Source organism: Equus caballus, chromosome 14 (genome assembly GCF_041296265.1).
Source record: "Equus caballus isolate H_3958 breed thoroughbred chromosome 14, TB-T2T, whole genome shotgun sequence".
Taxonomy (NCBI): domain Eukaryota; kingdom Metazoa; phylum Chordata; class Mammalia; order Perissodactyla; family Equidae; genus Equus; species Equus caballus.
Genome location: NC_091697.1, coordinates 50226699 through 50252005, shown reverse-complemented (window position 1 = coordinate 50252005; position 25307 = coordinate 50226699). Strand labels below are relative to the sequence as shown.

Below are 25307 nucleotides of genomic sequence, written 5' to 3'. Positions count from 1 at the left end.
CCTTTGAAAACATATTCAATCTCACTAGCAAGAAAATTCAAATTAAAAAATGATTTAATATATGTTGGCTATATATCTGCGAAGAGCAAAAAGATTTACAAGTCTTAGTATTGGTGAGAGTGTGGGAAATAGGCACTTACATTCACTGTTGGTAAGATAACTTGGTGGGAACTTTCTGAAGGTTGTTTGGCAACATGTATCAAAATTTTAAATATGCATTACCTTTGACCCAGCAATTTTCCTTCTAGGAATTGACCCATAGGAGATAGTTGAGCAAGTATAAAACTGTATTTTCAAGGATAGTCTTTGAAGCATTGGATATAATGATAACAAATTAGAAGTCACCTAAGTATCCATAGAAAGGTGATTGGTTACGTGGAGAGTGGTACATCCATACAGTGGAATCCAATGCAGCTGTAAATTTATTAAGCTGGAAAGATAGTTACAACATATTAAATAGTACAATTACTTTAAAAATACTATGAACCACTACTTTTTTACTTGGAATTCATCTGTTGGAAAGGGGGAGGAACCCAAGTTATTTCAACTTTCTATTTGTCAGGATTTTAGAATATATGTATTATAGTTGGATATAAAACAGTTAGGTGTATTGAAAAACACTCTTGCTGTACGTTGACCTTGCTCCAGTTCCAAGTCAAGTGATCTTTACATTATCTCTTCACCCACAGTGGCTGGTGATTCCCTTTCTGGTGGCTTCCAATCCTATTGTTCATTGTTCTCTATTTGTGGGCGTGTTTGTCTCATTAGACTGGAAGCCCCATGAAGGGAAGAGATGGAATCTCGTCAGCCTGATGTCTGCCCCCCAGACATGAGCCTTGCAAATAATAGCTGCTCCCCAGCTAGGTGGTAAATTTAATTTGATTCTTGAGATCAAATAAAGCACGCAGTAAAGTTATCTTGGATTAGTAAGACATTGTGTAACAGGAAGTATCCTGCTTCTTATTCATTTGTAGTCTAGTGCAATGACGGCTGGGTGAGACACTTCGGATCATTTTAGAACGAGCTGGGACATAGATGTAATATTTAATCGGGTGACTCTGCTGCCTCTGGGGGAATTCGGTCCAGACGGGAGTGTCTGATGCTCATTATCAGGGCTGCAGGGAAGTAGGCAGTTTCAGACCTGTGTGGGTTGCCCACTGTCCTGCAAGGAAGGGTCACCCCATGACGCCCCTCAGTAGGCGTCAGGCCTGTGTTCTGTGACGAAGCTGAGGACGGCCACGTCCCCCACCCGATGTCTCTATTACACTAGAGCTGTTGACACACGCAATGGCTGAGTCACAGGCTGAGTCAGCAGACCAAATCGGAGGTGCTCCGTCCGTCCCTCAACCAGGATGTGTCAGCACTTGCTATGCACTTGGTGCAATGCCAAGGGCATAGGGATTTATGGTTGATTCATGCCTATTGTTTTAGTTGTCTTCTTTTTTATATTTAGCGTGCTTTCTCCCCCCAATTGCGTAGTTGATATATCCCCACGGTAGAAAATTTGGAAAATATAAGAAGGCATTTGTGTATTATAAAATCAGCCACTTACTGCCTCCACAGATAACTATATTAATATTTTGGTATAAAATATATTAGTATTTTGTTATATACTTATTTTTTTAAATAAATATATCCTTTTCACGCACACACAATTTGAATCAGGATAGATTAATACCTAAAACTGGTTAAGAACATGAGGCAGAGCTCTGAGATATTTTAGAACTTCCCTGATCAATGGGGAAATATAAAAACTATTAGGCATAATATATTAACATCACCTTCTGAATATTTCAGGTGAACTACAGGAATGGCTAGGACTGTGGTGGGAGACAGGATGTCTGGCATCTACAGAAAATTGGATTTGGGGGGATTCTCCCTCAATATTTTTATATAAGTAAGAGAAGCTTATAAGAAACCTGAAAACTCATTTATGGGGGAAAAACCATAAAACTGTAACATATAACCTAAGAAATAATGAGGGTAAGGGATCTATAAACTGATTATTTGTTTTACAGCTACCGTTGCTGGAGCACCTCCCATGTGCCAGCCACACCGTGGGCGAGTTCTGGGCCTCGTCTCTCTGACTCCTGCTAAGCCTGCATGCGGCAGTTACTATCCATTACTATCGTCATTTTAGACAAGGTTCAGAGTGGGTGAGTAACTTCCCAAAGTGGCAGAGGCATGAGATTCAATTACGACTCTGCGATTGAATGATTGATTGGGCGATACATTTTATTACCAATCAGAAGAACCACCTTTAAGAAAACCCATCTGCTCCCTATGTAGCAGTCACTGCCTAGCTCCAAAACCTTTAAGATTGTCCCAGTTGATCTGTATTTCAGCAGCCTACTAGAGGCTGCCAATTACTCTGATGATCTCGTCTCCTGACCACTAGTGGGCAGCTTGAAAAAACTGAACTGTGTTCACATCCTGAACCCTGGCTTCAAGAGAGGGTTTTCTGTCACTTGGCAATTTGATATAAGTTAGAGGGAGCCTCAGACTAAAATCCCCCTACTGGCTACTTTTTGTAGATATCTTCATGAAAGAGAAGAAAGGCGTTTGGCTTGGGCTGTGAATTATCGCCAAGCCTTAATTATCAGCTATTGAGATACAGAGAAGGGATCATTGAAATCCAGAAATAATTTCAAAACCTGGGGCCATTGGCTTCAGCTCTCTTTCCTGTCAAATCTTTTACCAGAAATTGAATAGGGGTAAAATCAGATTGCTTTTCTATTTCTGATCTTTTCCTGCAAAGACCAATATAGAGTGAGTCAAACCAATGTAAGGCATAACTAGGAGAGGGACGGAGCGGGAGATGTGGAGGACTTTGGCTCCTGAAGACGCTCTTAGACTGCTTCTCTAGGTCAGGGGTGTGGCTCATTCATCTCCACATGCCTCCAGTAACTAACAGTACTTAGACACAAGAGGCATTTCATAAATGTTTGTTGAATTAAGTTATTGAACTGTTTATCCTCGTAGGTGACAGGTCCAGAATAAAACTGTTTTCAAAGTTTTATGCATGACGCATCAACTACTGGAGTGTGGGTTCTGCAACTTCTGTAGCACGCATAGCACGTAGTGGGCTCAAGAAACATTTTTGGAATGATGGAACGAAGTGGGACCAGGCATCCTGAAACGAGTGACTGATGAGTTACTGAAATTTCAATCAATGTCTCCTCTATGTCTATGTGATAATACGTTTGAGTATTTTGAGAGAATACCACAAGAAGCTCTTTTATGTTTGTGCCTAAAATAAGGCAGAGGAGAGGGTGGGAATCCTGCTGGAAAAAATAACAAACAGAGACTAATTGTTGGTTTATAGTTTGCATCACTCAACGTAACAAGATTTCTGGAAACCTCAAACCTTGGCCACGTCTGGAAGCACGTCAGCCTCATACTTACTGAGCCGTACAACAGCCCGTCGGTGTCCATGGCCAAGTACTGGCCAGTCTCGGTACTCTTTATATACACCTCCCCCACGCTTTCCGCACTGAGCTGCAGCTGAACTGAAATAAAAATAACACGAGCAAAAGTAAATAAACACTGAGCCTTTGCCGATAGGGCCTGGCAGCCAGGACAGTTAGCCACGGAAAATTCTGCTCATTCATTTCACAGAGCCCTCAAGGATGAGCCTGAAATTAATCAAAACATAGAAATACAGTTCCTTTTTCTTTGCCCTCCAAAGAAAGCTGTCCGTTGGGAATTATGTTCTTGAGAGAAGAAGAGATGATGGCAGGCGCACCCACCAGTCCCCGTTTATTACAAAATGACCCCACGTGCACTTCCACCGGGCCTCATGGCTATCTCTTTTCTGTCACCTGAAGGGAAATAACCACGGGGGGAAGTGGCACTCACTTCCCTGGGCTCTGTCGTCCCATCGATCCTGGGGTGCCCCAGAGTGGGCAATGGCCAGCCTGAGTGTATTCTGCTCATTTAGTGACCTGCTTTGGGGAGGTGCTTTTTTAGGGCCCAGGCCTTCTAGGTGTGGGAGCTTCTCCTCGACAGATTGTTATCTTTTTAAAGCTGATAGTGTGATTTTCCAAGACAGAAGGGATTCCCAGAAAGTTGGATTAGCTGGCACATCTGAAACTCCGGGAACTCACCCACAGTGAAGTTCAGTCTACCCGCCCCCCCCCGCCACCGCCCACCGCCACAACCCAGCTGGGGTATAGGCGGAGGGGAAACTCCCCACTCCTGATGGGGAAAACGAAGCTGTTACCTGGATAGGCAGGGATGGGAACAGTGGTTCTCACCTGGGGGCAGGCGATGTTGTTCTTCAGGGGACATTTGGCCATGTCTAGAGACATTTTTGTTGTCCCAGCAGGAGTGGGATGGTGCTACTGGCATCTAGCGAGCAGAGGCCAGGGATGCTGTGAAACATCCTACAATGCACAGGGCAGCCCTTCACAACAAGGAATTATTCTGCCCCAAAAGCCACTGGTGCCAAGGTTGAGAAACCTGGAGGTTGGGGGCAAGGTAGTGAGCCACCATGAGTTACACCCTCCCCGCTTACACTGACTGACACTCCCCAGGTGGCTTTTCCACGGCTAGATACCTGCTTGGAGCCCCATACCCATGTGATGATGATTCATTTGTTCTTTCTCCCCAGGGTGGCTCTGGAGGGGGATGCTTTGATGGTTTACATTTGGGAATCAGAATTAATGCTGGACTCTTCTGGACAATTTCTTTGATCATCCGACTGTCATGACCATCATTCAGACTAGAAGTGAAATCTAGACCAGGGGCCAGTGAGCAACCAGTAGCTCTGCAGGAGGACGAGCTGACCTCCCTAGGGGTCAGCTTAGTCAGAGGCTGAGGAATAGGGCCAACTGGAAGGAACAGGGGGCTTTGGCTGGCGCATCTAGACCTGTCCTTGCTTTTTCTTTGTTTCCATTTTTTACTTAATTTCTTTAGATAGGAAATACATTCACATGTTTCAAACTTTGAAACAATAAAAGAGGAGGCAGTGAAAAGTCTCTCTCCCACCCCCCCCCCACCCCCGCTTCCAGCCTCCTACTCACAACTGATGGGGACACAGCAGTAAACAGGACAGAGAAGAGAACCTTGCCCTTCCTCCCAGAGTACGTCCTCCTGGGGGACAGAGGCAAACAAGTAAATGCCTCCCAGATGTATTTTATGTAGATCCTTCTAGAGAGATTTCATGTGTTTATGAGCAAATACATGTTACCCCTTCTGCTCTTCTTTACACTGATGGTAAGATCGCACACGCACAGTTCTGCACCTGGTTTATTTTTGTTTGGTTTTTTTGTGTGTGTAACAACTACCTGGAGATCTTTCCACTTCAGTACTGAAAGAGTTAACCTCTGCTCTTTTGCCAGTTGAATTGTGTTCCATTATGTGGCTGTACCCTAACCATTTAGCCACTTCCTTACTAGTACGTCTGTATTTTCTCATTTTCCTCTGTTTTCCTTATCTTCTGATTCATACCCGGGGTCATAGGTAGTTACATCACCCTTACTGAAGATGCACTTCTCTTGCCCTTGGAAATCTTTGCCACAGAGACACAGGACCTCGTCTGGGTTCCTGTGGTAAGTGGAGGTTATTTAATACAGGAAGGAAATTGGAAGCCACCAATCTCCTTTCCCACAGGTCCTCCTAACTTTGGTTAGGTCTGAGAATGTAGTCATGAGAGAACAGGCCAAAAGGCCTCCATTGTGATCCGGACCCTCCCCGTTTACGCCTCAAATCATACTATTTGCTCACTCAGTCACTCTGCTCTACCCATTTGACTCCTTTAACGCACCATATTCTTTCCTAGCTCAGGATATTTGCACGTGCTCTACCCTTCAGCTGGCACCTTCCTCCTGCTAATGTTCACAAAGTTGGTCCTTCTCCTCCAGGTCTCAGCCTAAAAACTCCCTCCTCAGAGAGGCCTTTCCCACCAAGTACCCTATAATACTCTGTATTAGGACACCCCACTACCCCTGCCAATGCCACACTATTCCCCACATTGTCATCTTTCTCGCTTCCTTGTTTGTTTCCTTCATGACATTTTTACAGCATACAATTATTTTTCTCCTTTAGGGTTCACTTATTTATTTCTGCCTCCCCAGGAGAACGTACACTTGGGAGAAAGGACAGGGATCTTATCTGTCCTGTTCCCCTCTGGATCTCCAGCACCTCACACGGTGCCTTGCTCTCTGGGGACAGCCAACGTATATTTGTTGAATGAACGACGTTGGGCTAATGTTTGCAGAGATGATTCTGCAGGTCCATCCTCAATGAGCTGGGTACTTTGAATTATGTTTCCATAATGCTTTGTGGAGTGAAGTCAGATGGGACCCAGAGGAGAATTATAAGGCCCAACACTGGGCTCTGCCACCAACCAGCTGGTGACCTTGGCCAGCCTATTTAACCTTTAGGCCACAGTCTCCTCTCAGTAAAATGGGAGGGGTTTGGATTCAGTCTCTAAAGTTTCTTCGGCTCTAGCCATCTATGAAGGAAGTAAATACATTTAATAACAATGCTGTATACAATGGAATATTATTCAGCAATGAAAAGGAACAAAGTACAGATACATACTACAATACGAATGAACCTTGAAAACATGCCAAGTGAAAGAAGCCAGTCACAGAGGACCATATATATGATCCCATTGAATGAAATATCCAGAACAGGCAAACTCACAGAGACAGGAAGTAGATTAGTGGTTGCCAAGGGCTGAGGAGGGGAGCAGGGGAAACAGAAGGGGGCATCATGGTTAAGAGTATGTGGTTCATTTGGGGGATCATGAAAGTGTTCTAAAATTGACTATAGAGATGGTTGCACAAATCTCCAAATATAAGAAAAACCACTGAATTGTATACTTCAAAGGGGTGAATTGTATGCTATGTGAATAATATCTCAATAAAGCTTTTTTTTTAATGCTATTTTCATTGGACTTTATGGTTTTCAGCTAACTTTTACCTGCATTTTTCTATAAATTTCTCAGCATAATCCTGTATGATTAAGAGGGACCAAAGGAAGGGCATAACCATTCACCGAACACCTACAATGTGCCAGGCACCATGCCAGTTTCCATCTTGGTATAAATAGGGTAAAATTAAAGAGTGTGGGCTCCAAAATCAAACGGCATGAATTCAAATTATGGCTTAGCTGTGTATTAGCTGTGCAATCATTGGGAAAGTTATTTACCTCTATTTCCTTATCTATAATGATAGTACCTGCTTCACAGAATTGTGAGGGTTAAAAGATTTAATGTATGGAAAGTGCCCAGTACTATTGCTAACATTCCCACTGTACTTAGGTGACCTCACAGCATTCCCTGGACCAGGGTGGCACTGGATCTCTCCTACAGGCGAGGAGATGGAAGCTTGATAAGAACATGTTTTACCCAACATTATGCTGATAATCAGGGGCAAAACCATGACCAGAGCCCAGGTGTGAGTAATCCAAGTATCTTCTTTTCCTCTCTTTCATACAACACCTTGGGCTCCAGTGATGGGAAACATTGGTCCAAATCAAGCCATACTCACTCCCCTTCTTGGGCCCCCTTGTATTCAAGGTCAGACATGTACAAGACGGCAGATCCCATTTGTAGCCATAGAATGGAATGATGTTAGTTACCTGGGACTTCTTTCCACCTACCACCCAGATTTACAGGTATTTAGTCAAACACATTGTAGGTACTACAGAAATCCCAAAGGGCGGGTCCTTTTAGGTAATCAAGGAAGTTTTTTTTAATAGAGTTTATTTTTTAGAGCAGTGTAGGTTCACAGAGAAATTGAGGGGTAGGACAGAAATTTCCCATATACCTCTGCCCCAACACGTGCATAACCTCCCCCATTATCAACACGCCCCACCAGAGTGGAACGTGTAAGTGATGGACACATCTTTATCACCAAGGAAGATTTTTTAAAGCCTTTCATTTCCTAGTTCATTTCTGTTCCATGCCTTAAATAATCCCTATTCATCTTGCCGTGGGGGTGGGTAGAGCTGGATTTGCCAGCTGTGAAGTCCCAGCTCGACTGCGTAAAGGCCTCGCGGAGGTAAACATGAGCCAGAGCTCATTGGCACAGGACTCAGTGCTCGGCCGTGAGCCCCAACACCAGGCTTGTTGCAGTGGTGAGAGTTCGTCTCAAGAGTTTCCTCTGTAAATATTATTTCTCCAGGATGTCCAAGTTTCATAGCTCATTTTCACTGGATTTCTTTCTGGCTAAGTTTCCTGAACATATATCCTTCTGCAAGCAGGGCTGGCAGGAAGGAGTAACACCCAGCCCGAGCTGCTCGTGTAACCAGTGAGGCGTCCCACTCCCTCGTGTGACTTCATTCCAGTTTTCCAAACCTACATCCTTTTGCAGCTGCTGCTGAGGAGAAGCGGGAAAGAGAGAGCTGGGGAAGGGGCGCTCAGAAAGGGAGGGAGGGGTTGACCACACAGCCTCACCTGGAGCCGCAGCTCTCAGGCAATGTGTCTTATTGATCGCCCTTTGTGTGCTGGGAACTGTGCTCAGAGCCAGACCAGGTTCCTGCCTTCGGGGGCTTCTGCCCGATTGCGGGTACAGACAGCCCTGCAAATAATAAAGCAAAAACCCTTTTGTTTTTCAGCTAAAAGCAAACAAAAATGCAACAACAGCAACAAAAACTCTCTTTTTCTCTCTCTCACATATATATTTTTCTGTACAATGCAAAAAGCAAATTGCAAAAACATACTATAGAAAAAGCAAATTGCAAAAGAATTTAGTAAATATTGTGTGAAATATTTTGATGAAAATTTTGTGAAAAACACAGGACAATGTGCATAGCTCATAAATATATAGGGAGTAAAATATAAAAATGGCACTAGATACAGACCAAATTCATACCAGTGGCTGCTCTGGGGAGGAGGAGAGGAAGGGCCAAGACTGGGGAGGGGAGTGGAGGGAACTTCCCCTTTGTCCTAATTCTTCATTTCTTTAAAAACACAATTCTGAGGCAAGAGCAGCCAGCTTGTTAACTCTGGGTGAGAGGCTGCTGGATTTGTGGAATTCTCCTTCGTACTTTTTGGGGGCAGTACTTGACGTATAAAGCCCAGTTCTTAGTCAAGGGGCAAACACTTAGAGTTGGTCAAGATTCTGTTTCTTCCTCCTATGACCCCTGTGATGCTCTCTGACCCAGTGCAGGCTTGACTCCAGGTACCATTTAGACCTGAACATAAGTATCCACAGAAGATGAGTGTTCTTGGGGGCAGAGAGGGAACCAGGAAAGCTGGTGAGGCAGGACAGGGTGAGGGGGCCACTAAAGCCACACCTTCTCTGTTCAGTTTCCTTTTCCAGCACCTTCTACCAAGTTAGGAACCAGAGCAAAGAGAGAGGAGCACCTCCTCTTTATCCCATGCGGGAGATTTAGGACCAGCTCTCTGTGAGCAGGAAGGTCAGTGGCGCTATAGCATCTCAAGGCTGAAGGAGTGAGTACTTTTTGAAAAACAAGACAGGTCGTTTAGTCCAAAGGGTACTTACTGTTCCCCAGTTCTGAAGTGGGGACAGCAACTGGAAGAAATGGAGAGCAATTTTTGAAAAACTCTAGTGACAGGACATAGGTTTCTTAGAGAAATTCAAATTTATAAAGCACTCTAAAAATGTGCTGCAAGAAGGTTGGAAATGTTTGGTGGATTGGGACCACAGGTGTCCCCAACAGATGGCAGAGTCCCGCTCCTTTACTGGGAACGCATTAAGGTGTGCTGATCTGGGAATGGCCTGTTTATTAAAAATAAATGGCAAGTAACTGAAATGTACTAGATCATCTTGTGGATTATGCTCCTCCCTTGTCCCATGCTCATCCTTCAGACCCCTTCATGGCTCTTTACTTTGAGGGACCTATGTAAATGGGAACCCAGAGCTTTTGAGTGGACATGCTAGCCCCCTAACTAGGTGTTCCACTATTTTTCTGAGCAACTGTTAGTTGATGTCTCTGGTTTTCTCTTCTGCTCCCCAAAGCCTTCCATTCGCTCTTAGCAGTACTTTATTCACAGTAAGACCCATGATCCCTTACTTTCCTAGGATAGAAAAAAGGAAAAGAAGTTATGAGCCTGCCAGTGCCAAGAGAAGTGAACTTTGGGGCATTGCACCATGTTTCCGAGCCCCGAGCCATCCTAGCATCTTCCTGTCCCACCCTAGGAATTTTTAAAGATAAGATTACAACTGGCGCATTCAGCGGGACAAGCGCGTGCAGACGGAGGTTCTGCTTCTGTAGCACGTCCTGGCCTTTAAGCCTGCTTTCCACCTCTGCTCTCCAGAGAGAGGCCAAGAGAGATTACGTGCCTGGTTTATTCTGGGTTGGAGACTTCCCGTCCTTCGCCGTGTTTACCCAAAGTGAGGTCAGCCTCATTCAGAACTCCGTGAGGTTGTTTTATGTCAGTGGCATTTATAATTAAAATGTAGCCACAAGCCGGGCTCCATAAAACATTAGAGAAAGACGGAGGAGAAAAAAAAATTGAGTTTGTGGAAAAAAAAATTCCAGTGGTTTGGAATTCATATATATGTGAAAAAGACTTTTCTTAGACTGTGTAAAAATGTCTACGTCTCCTTTAGGGTCTGAGAAAGGTGACTGGAAAATTCTGATATAGTCCATGGACTGTGTGATATTTTAAAAAGAAATTATATAGAAAAACGCCTTCTGTATAACCAGATAAGGGTGTGTGGGGAGGAGGGGTGGGGAGTTCTTTGGCTTCACAGCCAACCGAGGTGAGAACGCCAGGCTGGGGAGAGCATTCCTGCTTGAAGAGCTGCCCGTCTCTCTGACTTCTGGCAGCAGGGCACAGATCTGCTCGTCTTGGACCTTTGAAAAGCCATCTTGACTTTCAGCCCAAGCTGATGGGGAGCAAAGTGCCTTTACCATCAGGTGCCAAGTCATAGCAAACCAGAGAATGAAAGTCTGGACTGTCCCGAAAACACGGGGCGGGAGGGATTTCACTGAAGGGAAGGACTCTGCCCTCTATAAAGGGCTGCAAAGTAGGATTCTTTTAACCAGCGAACTCCCTTAGTGCCTTTAGGATGTGGTTTGATTTATAAATATTTGATTGGCACACACTTTGCTCAGGAACATTTCCATCTGTGTGGGGAGCGGTGCCGGGAATCCTGCTCCCTGTGCAGCCTCTTACGTGCTTGGGGAGGCAACGGGGCGCAGGCTGCAGGAGGAGGCTGCCAGTTTGGGATGCTCATGAGCTTCTTATTATTCTCCAGTTATTGTTCCAGTTATGAATCCCATGGAGGAGTAAGTCATGGCCGCCTTCGCCAGAGAGGAGATGCCAGCAGAAAGAGCGGAATCAAACATGGAGCTCCCCTTTGCCTTTGCTGGAGAGGTTACACAGGGTTTGCTGGGCAGGGCCTGGGCACATTATACCTACATGCCAGGCCTTGAGAGCCCCAAACCTAGACTGTCCCAGGGATGCTGAGATGAAAAGTCATCCTCAGTTCACTTAGCAAGCCTCGCATTCATTTAACTTAGACTCCAAAGATCAGATGGTTAGAGGAAGGCCAAGGAAGCCCAAGGAGGGGGAGGAGGAGGATATATATCATTTTTTGGGCACTTATCACATGCCGGGCGGTGTGTTAAACACTTTTACAAACATTATCATACTTAAAATTCCTACTTCCCTATGAAGTGGGTACTGTTGTCATCTTTGTTTTTAAAATGAGGAAACTGAGGCACAAGGAGGAGAAGTAACTTCCCCAAGGTGACAGGGAACTAGTAAATAGTAGTGATAGGACCTGCACCTACACCCGTCTGACCCGCACGACAGGCTGTGTGAGTCGAATATGTTTATTTAATCATTTTGTGAGGCAAAACCACCATCATGGTGTTGACGTCAGGGGCGGTAGTGGGATATGGAAAGAGCTTTAGTCTTGGAAGAAGCTGTGAGTCTGTGCCAGCTCTCTCAGTTACTAGCTGGTCCCAGGCCCTGTTAGCTCAGTGTTTGCAGAGTGATGATCATTAATAACCTCACGGGATTGTGGCCAGGCAGAAACGAAAGAGTCCAGCGCAACGCCTGGCATGTATCAAGTACTCACCATTTACCCATCTCCCAAAGTTAAGCCCTAGGAGTCAACATGAATCTTCTCACAACCTGCACCCATTGCCCCTTCTCGCAATCTGCGGCTCTTACTCTCTCATTTTGCCCGGCATCCGTAGCATGGCAATGTAACAAACGTTCACAGCCTATGTTGGTAACTGCCTACAGCCATGATTTGAGATGTTGTAAAGGGACAAACCAAAAACATCTACTCTACAGGCCAGAAATTCCTATCAGAGGAAACATTTTACTCAGGCCTACATTACAATAGCCTTTGCACAAACATCCATCGTAGGTTTATACCCCTCCAAGAAAGGTCTTAATGTTAGGTACCTGGAAACTTATTCTCCCAGAGGTGGGAAGGAGACAAATTTTGAAAACATCTCAGTTTTGCCGAGGGCAGATCCGCTGGTTGAGGACAAAGAGAAGCTGTGAAAGGAGTTATTTTTTTGCCTTGTAGACCTGGAAGGCATACAGTTCTGTCTTGCATGCTTTCCATAGATTTATTTATTTGATTGGCTTTTAGAAGTACCCTTCCTGAAGGAAGTCTTCGAGTATGGCTGTCTACATGTGACCACAGTTTCTAGTCATGCTCAAATTAATGATCATGGAATGGAAGTCATCCCCTGGCCAGACTGTTCTAATCAGTTAGCCAGGGCTCACTCACTCCATGCCTGCCCAGGTTGATTCTGTCTCTGAACATGTCTTGAAATTCAGAAGAGTTGTGGCAGTACCACCAATGGGCAGCAGAGGGCAACAGCACCCCATTCACCGGGTGCATCCTGGCCGGGGAGTCCTCTTGGCTGCAGGATCTTCTAAGAGTTTTCAGCCTTGTCAGGCACACAGGGCAATGTTATTATTCCCATTCCACAGGTGAGAGAACTGAGTCTCAATATTTTCCCCAAGATCGGACGACTTGGAACATTGGAGGCATCAAAGTTTCCAGACAGGAGAAGATGATTGGAAGGGTCATGGGGCTGGGGCACTTGAAGGGCTTTTGCAGAGCTCTTTTGGCAAAATGGAGAGAATGGTAATTGTTCAGTGCTGCTCCAGTTAGCAAGAGGCAGCACAGGAATATGAACTGACTGAATCTAGGGCCCCTGACCCTGCAGAGGGTGTGAGGATTCTCCAGTTCTCCCGGCATTGACAGGGATGGATTTCTGTTCACTCACCCCACTTACTCTGATCTCTGTCCTCCTTGGCCCTTGTTCTTAGTTCTAGAGTAAGTAAATAGGCGAACAGAACAACTCCGAACGTTGCCAGAGAGGCCTTGAATCAAAACCTGAATCCAGACCCTTGGCCTTCCTGGAAGGCAGTATTATTGCAGAGAAAATACTGGAGAAGGTCCGTAAGTATTATACTGTATTTCCATAGGCTGGGTTGAATATATGGAAATCTTGATGATGATGACAATAGCAATATTAACCAACATGTGCTGAGCTGTTACTTTGAGCCAAGGCACAGTGCCAAGAACTTTCACTACATTATCTCAATTAATCCTCCCAAGAAACCTGTGAGGCAAGTAATTACTATTTTTATCATAAGAATGAGAAATGTGAGGCCAGAAAGGTTAAGTAACTTGACCAAGCTCACTTGGCAAATAATTAATCCAGCGTTAGCCGGAGGCAGACCTCCTCACACACTCCTAGGCTGCCTTGTGCTGCATTCCAGGGTTCCTGACATCTTAGGTCAGGTGGCTGGATCCGTAGCACCATTCAGAAGTTGTCCCAATGTTACATACCCAGAGCGCAGTCTGCAATGTTAATGATGGAATGACAACGGTGAAGTCATATACCGTTTGTACAGAAATTCTAGTACTTGGAAACTGTAATTGTAGCCTCTTGTTACCCCAGAATTCAAGGTTTCCAGGAAGACCCAGCTTAACCCTGAGGAACACACCAGCGAGGTTGTCTTTCCCCTGGGATTCTGAGCACCACAGAGCATCCCCAGTGGTTCAGAAAATGGGTAAGACTTATTAGAAACATTTAAAACCTTAGAGAAATTAAAGCTTGTTCCCCCTTGTGTTGTGTTGGGCGGATCAGTTAAATTGTGTAGCTTGCCTGACACAACAGATTGCAATCTAAGTCCATTTATTTGCAGTAAATGTTGGTTATATATATGTTTAACATATAAAATAGAGTCTTTTTTGCCTCACTCTGGGACCTACTTTTCATCAAGTGTAAGGCGTTCAGTGGGCCCATTCGAGGACAAGCTATCAAAACAAAGCCCCAAAAAGCTAACCCTGCCACTGCAAGCCCCAACTTCAGCCTCCTTGTACCTCGTCTCAAGGGTCTGCATGGTGGGAGAGAAGGAAGGGACAATGCCACCTGGTCCATGATCACCAGCATCTATGCCCACCACCTGTGCATCTGAGGGTAGAGGGTGAGCACCATTGAGGTGGCCATTTGTGGTAAGAGTCTACAGCCTTTGGTACATATTCCATGAATAATTAAGACTGTCTGATATAAAACACATCACATCAAAGCCAGTATTTTGCATTCCATCTTAAAGCCAGTGCTCCAGAACCTTCCATTCTATCTCTGCTATTTGGTGTCTCCTGATTTCATCCACTTTCCTTCTCTTGATTTGCGGTGTGTTTTACCCTTTAGACCCTCTTAGCAGGGACCGGATCTGACTTTTAGCTTCTCTACAACGTCTAACGCCTCAGTGGTGCTCAGGGAATCCCGGATAACATCGCAGTAGCACCCAGACACCTAATATCAAACATGCACACCAATGCCAGAAGTACTAAAGCAGAAGGAAGAGATTTTTAATTTTTAGATAGTCAAGAAGATTCTTTCCTCCAAAGTCGTACCTCCATTTAGCAGCACGGTCTGCAGAGGTGAGCTGGCAGGAAAGCCCGGAAGAGATATTCAGCCTCTGGCTCAAATCGCTCCCACTCTCCAGTTTCTATAAGGTCTGGAGAATGACTTTACCCCTCCCGGGTACCACAACCACATCTGCATGATACGCAGAGCGAAAGCTGTGTAATTTATGATGTGTAAGACTACGATTATGAACTAGGATTTCACAAATCATGCCAATGGAAACGTAACCTGGAGAGTCAGTTAACTTGAAACTGAGCCCACGTCTTTGTGCAGGGTTTACCGCCCCTGCCCCGTACGGCTCTTCCCGTCCCAGAGCAGGCAGGGCCCTGACCAGTGTTGGTGGCTAGAACTTTCGCAAGTTACGCAGACTCAGGGAAACACACAGCAATTGAACACTGGCAGCCACGTCTGATCTCAAAGCAGTTGTGAAAGGTCAACAGTGAGTCCTTTTAATGTCTTGAAATAGGATGCATTTAGATAAGCTGTAGCCCTCACAACTCTCTATTTTCCACACCCAGACCCTTTATGCATTTATGTGACCCCAGCCTCTGAGTGTGTCATGCCTGAATAAAATCTTGGAGAAGAGGGTGCCAGCTCTTAGATAGCCTCCCTTCCCCCATTCTTGACTAAGACACTCTTTTGTTGTCTTCCTTAGTCAAGGGGCTACAAGAAAGATGGGTGCTTACTGTGCTGGTCGCTCCTGTCCCTTGTCCCATCCACTGTGCCATCTGGAAGGATCCTCAGGAAGTGGCCCCCATTGCTACAGTAGAGGAGTTTGGGCTTCTTGTAATTCCCTGGAGGCAGATTAAACTTCTCGGTCAGGGCCGTGAAGGTTGTGATTTCTCCTTCAGCCATGGCTCAGAAGCTGCTGGTTATGGCGCTTTCAAGGCTGTAAGAAATTAAACAACCTTGTAGAATATTCTTCCAGCAAAGGTACACTTTCAAGAAGGGAAGGAGATCCTCAGGGCACAGGGCTCCTGGGTGGCTGGGAACCACAGACTGCCCAGGTGATGGCCACAGTCAACAGGCCTGTGTGGTGGCCAGCGGTTGAGGAATGATGGTCCCTGGCATGGGAGGATTCTCAGGGCCCTTCTCATTTCCCAATTGGACACAGCTTGGGACCAAGCTGTGCATTTTTTAGAACTTCAAATTTAATCATTTGGCCAAGGGAAAAAAAAATAATGTTTTGGTCCCTCCTTCTGATCCACACACATCCTCAAATTAAACACTGAAGTTGCACTAAAATAACACCCAGGGTCTGGCTGAAACCCACAAAAGCCGAGAGGCCAGCACTGAGGTTTCCCCTCCATCCTCCCACTGTTTTGACGAGGCACCGCCAGGCCCGTGTGCAGAGATAGCACAGATAGCCTGGGCGTTCGAGACCTGCAGGAAGAGGCACAGGAGGCATTTCAGGCTGCCCACTGTTGAGCCAGCCAAGGGTTAATGCGTAAAGGAAAATTCTGGGTTTGCTGGTGGGAACAGAACCAGAACTGGAGAACAAGGCATGTGGGGGTGTTAAGTGGGGCTTTTAAAGGGCAAACACCAGCCCAAGGGAAATTTTATGAGACAGATCACTATGAAGGATCGCCAGTTACTGCCTGCTTCCACAGCTTCCCATATAGCCTCACATCTCACAGAGAGGGTGGGTCTGTCCCTTGTATGAAGGCCATCTCATCCTAATTATTTTCTAATAAGACATGCTTATTATGACACAGAAACCACCATATGACATATTACAATCCTCTAATGTTTCATATATCCACTATATACAAATTTATATTATTAGTGTAGAAATGCATCAATTACACCTCTAAAGATTAAAAAGCAAAGCCAATAAACATTAGTATTATTTTTTTCTTTTTGGTGAGGAAGATTGGCCCTGAGCTAACATCTGTTGCCAATCTTCCTCTCTTTGCTTGAAGAAGATAGTCCCTTAGCTAACATCTGTGCCAATCTTCCTGTATTTTGTACATAGGCCGCCAAAGCAGAGCATGTGAACCCAACCACCATGCCACTGGGCTGGCCCCTAAATGTTAATATTTTAAAGCATCTATTTGCCCCACCATTTAGGAGAATGAAGTGCTGCTGACTACAAGGGCTGTACAAGGAAGAGGTGAGAAAAGGGCCAGAAAACTAAGGTAAGAACTTCATCTTGTAAGTGTGAGTAGGTACTTATTGTACACAGCAATTATCAAGTGGCCTTATTATAATAATGATCATCATCATCAACATATTCTGGGCAATAAATTTACTCACATAATCCTCACCATAACCCTTTGAGACAGACACTAATATTATCCCCATTTTTAATAAAATGAAACCAAAGCTTAGAGATATTCAATGGCCTGTCCAACATCAACAGCTGGTAAGTGGTGGAGCTGAGCCTTGAAAGGAGTCTCTTGAAACAAGGCCCTAACTTGCTCTTAATCACCAGGAAAAAGTTAAGTGACCTTACAGATATTGCAATATTATTGCTGGAAGTGGGGTTACTACCCATTGCCTAGACCATACACCTGCCCCCATGAGGTCGGCATTTAAGTTATTCATTTGTGACCCAGATGTTGCCTGTCACCACCAACAGTCTCCACTTTTGTCCCAGTGCCATCCCTGAAGCAGGACACCAGGCATTGGCTCATTCCCCAGGAGCAACCCACATTACTAGGTGTTAGGGAGCCCTGTGAACTTCATGGAAGGCCAGCCAGCCTCCTGCATTCCCCTCACCGACTGTCCATGCATGCATCCATGCATGCATGCATCCATCCATCCTTGGAGCAACCTCATGGAGTTGCTTGCTTAGAAATCGATTCCATCATAAATGAAGGCAATGATTTAGATAATTTTTCCTGGTGACTTTGTAATTAGGGTTCATGTTGGAAGCCTCCATTTATTCCCTCTGCTCAGGCACTTTAATGTCTCTGGTACATCTCTCCCAGTCCACAGCCACGTGGGCCAGTCAGTATGGTTTGAAGTCCCTCCAAGGACCCCCAAAGAGAACTTTGCATATACCATATAAACTATTTTCAAAGTCAGACAGTCCCAAATATCTCCTTCACATATGGTGAAACTCTGTCCAACTCTTTTCACATAATACAGTAACAGATAGAAAATTAATTTTAGTTATGCCAGTTTCACAGGGAAGACTGTAGTTTACCTTCTACAGCACACTGCATTTCCTCCCCAGACCCTCACTCTCTTCCAAACCCTTCTCTTTCATGCAGAAGCCTCCAGGTCTCAGAGCCCCGCTCTGTCTCTCTCATTCTGTCTCTCTGCTCAGCCTTTTCTCGCCCAGCCTCTCAATCTTCCTCTCATTTCACTTCTTCACTCCACTTGATTCTGGATCCCCTTCTGATATAAAGCAGTTTAGCTCTTCCAAACCTGGACATCTTCACCCATCACCTCTCCATTAGCATACAACAATTACCAGATCCCTCTTCCTTAAGATACAACTAAGAGATAATAAATATTTTTTCGTTTCATTTTTTTCCTAATACTTACTAAGTTATGTACTTAATTTGGTACAGGAAACCATAATTATATACTGATGATTGCCATTTAACTTACAAATAGCCATTTGTGTTGTCAGTCTTAGGTGGGCAGAATTTTTGTTTCTTGTTGCCCTGGGTCTCCTCGAGTGGAGGTCTATGTGTGCCCCTTGTCGTGCAGCAATTGCATGTTAGGGACGGCCTCCCTTCTAGATCCAGTGCTAGCAGGGAGTCTCTTTTAAGTTGTTTTCTAAGTCTTGGGTACGGATTTGGCTCTATCCATTTGCATTCCTGCTTCGATCCTTTTGGGATGAAGAGGAACAGATGCTCCAGAAGGCTGGCTGAGGTTGGAGACACTAGCTCTGGTTAAGGATTCTCCTAATGTTTATATTCACATGTGCCTGTAAGCCATGTAGCCTGGACTTCGTCATGCGGAGCTCTCCCTGGCGACAAGACTTCTGCCAGAGGCCAGCACGTCCTCAGACATCTCCTCCCTCCTGACCACGGTGCAACCTAAGGTTGTACAAGGCCATGACTCTGTTCTCTGACTGCTTCCCCCAGGAAAAGGGACAGTGATGGGGTGGCTGTACTGATTTCAGATTGTTCCTGCCCCTTTTCAGTTCAGATCCATACCCGGAAACCTAAAGAGGATATGTTGACTTCTGAAAATAAGCCTTGAGTCAATGTAAAACTGAGAGACTGTGGCAGCGGGATTTATGAATTAGCTGAAACATACAAAAAATAAAATCCCTTTTTGTTTCTGAAGGAAATTCCAGTGGCACAAAAAGCCCTTCTTTTTGCCTTACTTACGATTTACTCATATTTTAAGCAGCGGTGGTCCAAAGTTCCTTTCCAATCAATATTTGTTAAAGGATAGGAATAAAGGAAGTCTATGACGTGATAAAACCATTAGGCAGCAGCCTTCGCGGCCCTTGAGGATTTACACAAATTGCTCTAATAAATGAATCCATTAACTATGTGAAATCAGGGATTAAGTGAAATGGAAATTTATAAGCTCTGCTTCTCTTCTCGTTACTCTTATCTTTTTGTTGGCTGTCAGGGGAGGGGTTATCTATGTGTGTGTTGGGAGATGGAAAATATCAAGCCCAACGGACTCCATGTCATCACTGTGTACTAAGGCCAGCCTTTGAGATTTGGGGCACTGGTGAGATTTGGGGAAAGACAGAGGATTTTCTTTATTTATCGGTGACACCAAAGTGAGGGGAACACCAAGCCTGTTGGAACATCTGTGATATATTTTGTCAGCTCTAGCCTCTTGAAGAGAATCTAAACTCTGACACATGAATAGGATGTTACATATACATTGTTGACCAGGAATACAACAGTCACTCTTCAGCATGGGATAGTAAGCAGCACTGTCAGCCCCAGCTATGCACAAATTGCCTCTGGGGACCTGGGCATGTCATTCACTCCTTCCAAGATGTTTCCTCTAATAATCCCCACTCTGCCTACCTCATAGACTTGTCTGAAGGGTTAAATGGGCACAGTATTCATAACACCACTTGGAAAGTATAAAAATATGACCTGACCTATAGGACATATGAGTAACTGGTTATGTCGAACTAGTTGAAGCCTGGTGTGGTCTAGGTCGACTGCAATTGAATGCTTAATTTAAAATAATTTTTCAATTGATGTGAAAACAGAGTTTTCCATGCCCTCTCATATTTGGCAGAAATTAGCCTAGCTCCTCCTCCATCACTTAGCCTGCAAACATAGCAGAGATGATGAAGGAGGTAAAGGTACGTTGTGGTTACGTAAGAGAGGATCAAGGTCACCATTTCAGACTAGTTCTCAGCTAATCAACACTTGCTGAAGTGACATTTGTGAAGCCTACTATTACTAGGAGACGTTTGTACTCAGTTTGGCCCTGGTGACTAAGGTCGAAGGAAAGCTTTATGGTTCTCAGAATCAAGGGAAGGCAAACACTGATGTTTATTTTTTTGAGTTTGTTCTTAACTCCCATCAATGCTTAAGCAATGCAGAATACTCATGAAGGAGGATTTTTTGCAAAGTGTATAAAGGCATTGAAGGCAGACGTTTAGGCATCTCTTGAGGTAATAATTGGATATGTGTCATCAAACCTAACATCTGTAAAACAGGTCTCACCTTTGCTTCCAAATATGCTCTAAGACCTTGCTCCCCATCTCTAGGAATGGCATCATCCAAAACCTTTAACTCTTCCTTTAGAGATATTATTTAACCTTAGATTTTATTAAGTCAAATATGCATGTTAAATGTTAAGGGTAACTACTAAAAGAAAAGAAATAGAGTGCACTAACTTCAACCGGCAACTATTAAAAGTTGGTATGGCTATATTAATATCATATAAAGTAGGTCTAAGACAAAAAGAATGATCAAGGATAAAAGGGATCACTGCATAATGATAAGTGGAACAATTCAACAGAAAGATATAAAAATTCTAAGCTTGTGTGTACTTAATAACATAGCCTCAAAATATATAAAACAAAAAGTTGAAAATATATAAAGAGAAGTTGACAAGTCACAATGATAGTGGGAGATTTTAATACATTTCTGTCATCAATGATAGAGCAAACAGACAAAAAATATTAATAAGGATGTAGAAGAGTGAAATACACAATTAACAAGCTTAATTGAATGAACAAAGGAGAGACCCCTGCACCTAACAATCAGTGAACACCGTTCTTCTCAAGAACATATGGAGCATTTGGAAAAATTGGCCATGTACCAGGTCATAAGACAAGACTCAACACAAAATAGAAGAATCTGTTTTGTTCAGATCATTCTTTGGGTAGAGTAGAAATCATTCCCAGCCATCCTGTTGGTGACAAAGACTCTTCAATTGTGCCTTTTTAACGTCTCCTAAGATCATTCTCTCTTCTCCGTTCTCACCATGGCTCCCTTAGGGCAGACCCAGCACCTTGACTCACCTGGGATGCTAAAGCAGGAAGCAGTGGTCTCCCCTCTCCAGCACTGCTCCTTTCCAATCCACTTTTGACCCTGCTGCTAGTGACTTTTCTAACATATGAATCTGATCATCACTCCCCTGCTGAAATCTTTGACCAGGTCAGTCCGTTCCTTGCTGCCATCAGGATAAAACCCAGACTCAACCATGACCTATGAGGCTTTCATCATCTGGTCCCTACCTAACGTGTTGCTTTTTCTCTTATTGGCCTGTTCTTCTTGTAGTCTCCCCACACCCTCACACTCACCCACGCCTTAACCCGAGCATCCTCTTGCTGCCAGCAGCATTCTCTCTCTCTCCCTTCCTCCACCCTTCCACTGTGGCCTGGCTAAGTCATGCTCACTCTTCAAAAATTCATCTCAGGTATTTCCTCCTCCAGAAAGCCTATGTGAACACATCCTCCAACCCCAACCTCCCTGCTCTCCCTCCACACCACACACGCCGGTTTAGCTTAGTTGAATCCCTAATACGCCCATAGTAGCACTTCATTTACTCCACTGCAGCACTGAGTGTAATTTGCCACGTATATTTCCTGCTGAAGCCCTTCAGTGGTTTCCCATAGCTCTAGGGTAAAGACTAGAGCCTTAATGTGTCCAGCATGGCTCTGTGAGGCGCAGCCCTGGCCTCCTCACATGCCTCATCTCCCACTACCTCTCTCCAAACTAGCCTTCCATTTCCTTGAAACCATTGTGCTCCCATCTACCCTAGGACATTTACCCATGCTGTTCCTTCTCTCTGGAGCACTATCCCCCTCCTCCTTCTCTCTATCCCACTCACTGGTTAAGTCCTACTTTTTCTTCAAGTCGTAGTTCAATTGCGAATTCCTCAAGGAAGCCTTTCCTGATTTTCTTAACTGTGTCAGCTTCCTCCAGTTCTCATAGGACTATTTAACATTTCCTCAGAGCTCTTACTTCAGTTTTTAATTACACATTCATTCCTGTGATTATTTAATTAATGTCTCCCTTCATGACCAGACCGTCAGCTCCACAACCGCACAAACCAATCTGTCTTGCTCCCCATGGTATCCCAGTGCGTGGCAAAATGCCTGGCACCTAATGGGTACTTGATATATACTTGTTGAATAAGTGAATGAATATCATTTTAACTATATTTACTTGACTGTCTCCTTCATTAGTCTCTGAGGCCATAGGACAGAAGCGATGCCTTTTCTTTCTAGACCCAGCACTTAGCAAACACCTGCACATAATCAGTGTCCTCCGCGTGTTTGTTGATTGAATACAAGGCCAGTCACTTCTCAGGAGGCTCCAGTGGAAACATGTTATCAAGAGACCTAATTAGAAGGTGGTGTCCTACGGGTATTAACAGAGAAGCTAAACCAAAAGCCTGAATGTATTCTAATTGGGTTCGAATTAGGCTAGAACATCCTATCCTTGGTTAAAAGCAGGCCCAGGGGCTGGCCCCCTGGCCGAGTGGTTAAGTTCCCACGCTCTGCTTCAGCAGCTCAGGGTTTCACCAGTTTGAATCCTGGGCACGGACATGGCACCGCTCATCAAGCCATGTGGAGGCAGCGTCCCACATGCCACAACTAGAAGGACTCACAACTAAAAGAAAAAATACACAACTATGTACTGGGGGGCTTTGGGGAGAAAAATGAAAAATAAAATCTTAAAAAAAAAAAGCAGGCCCAAACTTTTTTCCACTCTTGCAGAAGATCATTCCTTATTTCTTCAAAGGAAATATTATGGGATTTAAGGATCTAAAGGAAGGGATTAGACCTTTTGATCTGAGTCTGACCTCCTTATCTGACCAAGAAAGTTTCTAGGGCCTGAAAAAATTCCAGACTTTGTTGTTTCTGCCAGTGAGTGTCAGGTTGACAGGGACCCACTTCACACCATCTGGTGAAGGAAATGTGTTCTTCTCTCTGTTTTTCCCCTACTCCACCCTCAGTGATCTGTACCAGGTCTGAGGTAGGAACGTAGCCGTGGCTGACTGGCTTGGGCCAGCATCTCAGCATGCTCTTCCTAAGCCAGTTCCATGAGCTGAAATGTTGTCTTCCAAAGTTGGCAGTAAACTGTGGGTGTGGCCACGGGGTGCACTTGAGAGTGGCATGCAGGAGATGGCTCCTACAAGTTCATGAAAGCCGATTATTAAATGTTCAGGAAGTTTGCAAGCCAGTTGTCAAACCATTAGTAGCTTGAAATTAGCTCCAATGAGAGTATTCACACTACTGAAATTGGCAACTGCTCTAAATCAAGGCTTTTTTTCTTCCCTTCCCTTCCCTTCCTTTCTCTTCCCTTCCTCTCCCTTCCCTCTGATAACTGGGTTATCAGCATACTACTAGAGTTTGAGTTCTGGCTGGACACCCACTACCAAATTACTCAATCTCGCAGAGCCTCAGTTTCCTCATCTGTAGAATGGGCCTCCATAACAGTAGCTATTGTACAGTGCTGCTATAAGTGTTAAATGACAATGCACATAAAGTGCTAAGCTTAGCACTTGAAAACCTGTAAGCATTCAATAGGTGTCAGCTTCATTATCATCCTCCATGTATCTCATTATTTAGTTTTGCCAATCATCTGTGCTATTGACTTAAAATTGAACAACCTTGATTTTTAACATTTAGTAATATTTCAGCAATATTTGAAAAATAGCATTTTCTAAGTGATAGGTTAGAATTTTTTATTATCACGATGCATAATGATGCTCTCTTCTCATTTGCTTAAGTGCTGGATATGCTACACTAGTGACCAGTTCTCAGTGTATTTCATGGGTTCATGTGCGTTACTGTCCAGGACGAAAGAGAACCAGTGGGTTCAATAGTCTCTTTCTCCTTGTCTTTAATTTAGGATCCTCCTAATCCTAAAGAATCCCCAAGTCACTGAGACCAAACTATGCCCTGACTTCCAGAATCAAATATTATTTGAAGGAGATCAAGATGTCATACTCTAGATGCCAACGACTTCTACTCAGCACCTGCCATGGGCAGGATGCTGCAGATGGCCTGGAAATTTAAAGAAAGAAAGAAAGAAAAAGAAAAGGAAAGGAAAAAGAAAGGCTTGGAAGCCCTAATACACAGGTCTGACATGCAAAAGTCTCTGAAAACTAGAAGATATTTCATCACTCCGACTGCAACAACATCTGACCCAAACTGTCCTGAGACTATTTGAACTCTTTATCCTGCTTTATGTTAATAGCTAAATAGTCTGATGCAGAATTACTAACGTGTTTGATTATACGCTGCTGTCCCAGACCCCACTGGAGTTGTCCCATAATGCACGATACATGCACCACACTACCTTTCTAAAATCCCCCAAACTCTGCATTCTGAAACATATCTATTCCGAAGGCTTTTCCAAAAAGGAATCTTGGACCTCTGGTAGAAATCAGTGTCTGCCTTTAAGGAGTTTACAGTCTAGCCATACCAGACTCATCCAGCCATGCTTCAGATAAGACGGGCATAGAGGCTTGGACCAAGTGTAGCTGGCAGGAAGCGCAGGCTGTTAATCTAATTCAGCTGTTCACCCAACAGCACAATCCAGCCTGAGCTCTCACACTTCTTAATGAAGAGTAGAAATTGTAAGCAGACACACATCCCCGAGGATCTCCTCCAATATCCTTTATTTCTTCCCTTGATTCTGGATCTTCAATTCTCCGCAGTCTGGCTTATCCACCCCTAAAACACTCCCCCGCCCTCACAGAGCATCATTCACTTGAGATCAGGAATTCTTTTAGGTGCTTAGAGAAAACAGCCTCCACTCCGAGGGGAAAAACAGAGGGCTCCCTGGTGCGGCGGCATGCTCTGCAGGCCCCAGTTCTGTCTGAACTTTAATGGTACACCCCGGCCCAGAGCATCCTGCAGGCTCTCAGCCATCCTGAAGACCTGCACACATCTTCAACAGAACGATCCTTCCTGCAGACGGACGCTGCAAAGCCCCGGGGCTTCGAGCCAAATGCAAAGTGATTCTGCAGGGTTCTGGCAGCCCTCACCCCCTTCCTCCAACCTTCTCTTACTGATGTGTCTCCAAAAATCTCCTGACTCTGTTGCACAAGTTACAGTCTCC

At 44.5% G+C, this 25307-nt stretch overlaps 1 protein-coding gene across 20 annotated transcripts in view; it reads right to left on the bottom strand.

Annotated features, from left to right (window-relative positions):
• Positions 1 to 25307, bottom strand: part of FGF1 (fibroblast growth factor 1) — a 95663-nt gene that overhangs the window by 4208 nt on the left and 66148 nt on the right. For 10 of the 20 annotated variants that reach the window (XM_014730308.3, XM_070232593.1, XM_070232589.1 and 7 more), the window contains 2 exons: positions 15525 to 15727; positions 3406 to 3509 (listed from right to left, as the gene is read on the bottom strand). In XM_014730308.3, coding sequence (XP_014585794.1) covers positions 3406 to 3509; positions 15525 to 15693 — 273 coding nt within the window. In that variant the 5' untranslated portion in view covers positions 15694 to 15727. Of the gene's footprint in view, positions 1 to 345; positions 431 to 3405; positions 3510 to 15524; positions 15728 to 25307 lie in introns of those variants that run through there. The other 10 variants (XM_070232583.1, XM_070232582.1, XM_070232586.1 and 7 more) reach the window with 4 other exon arrangements.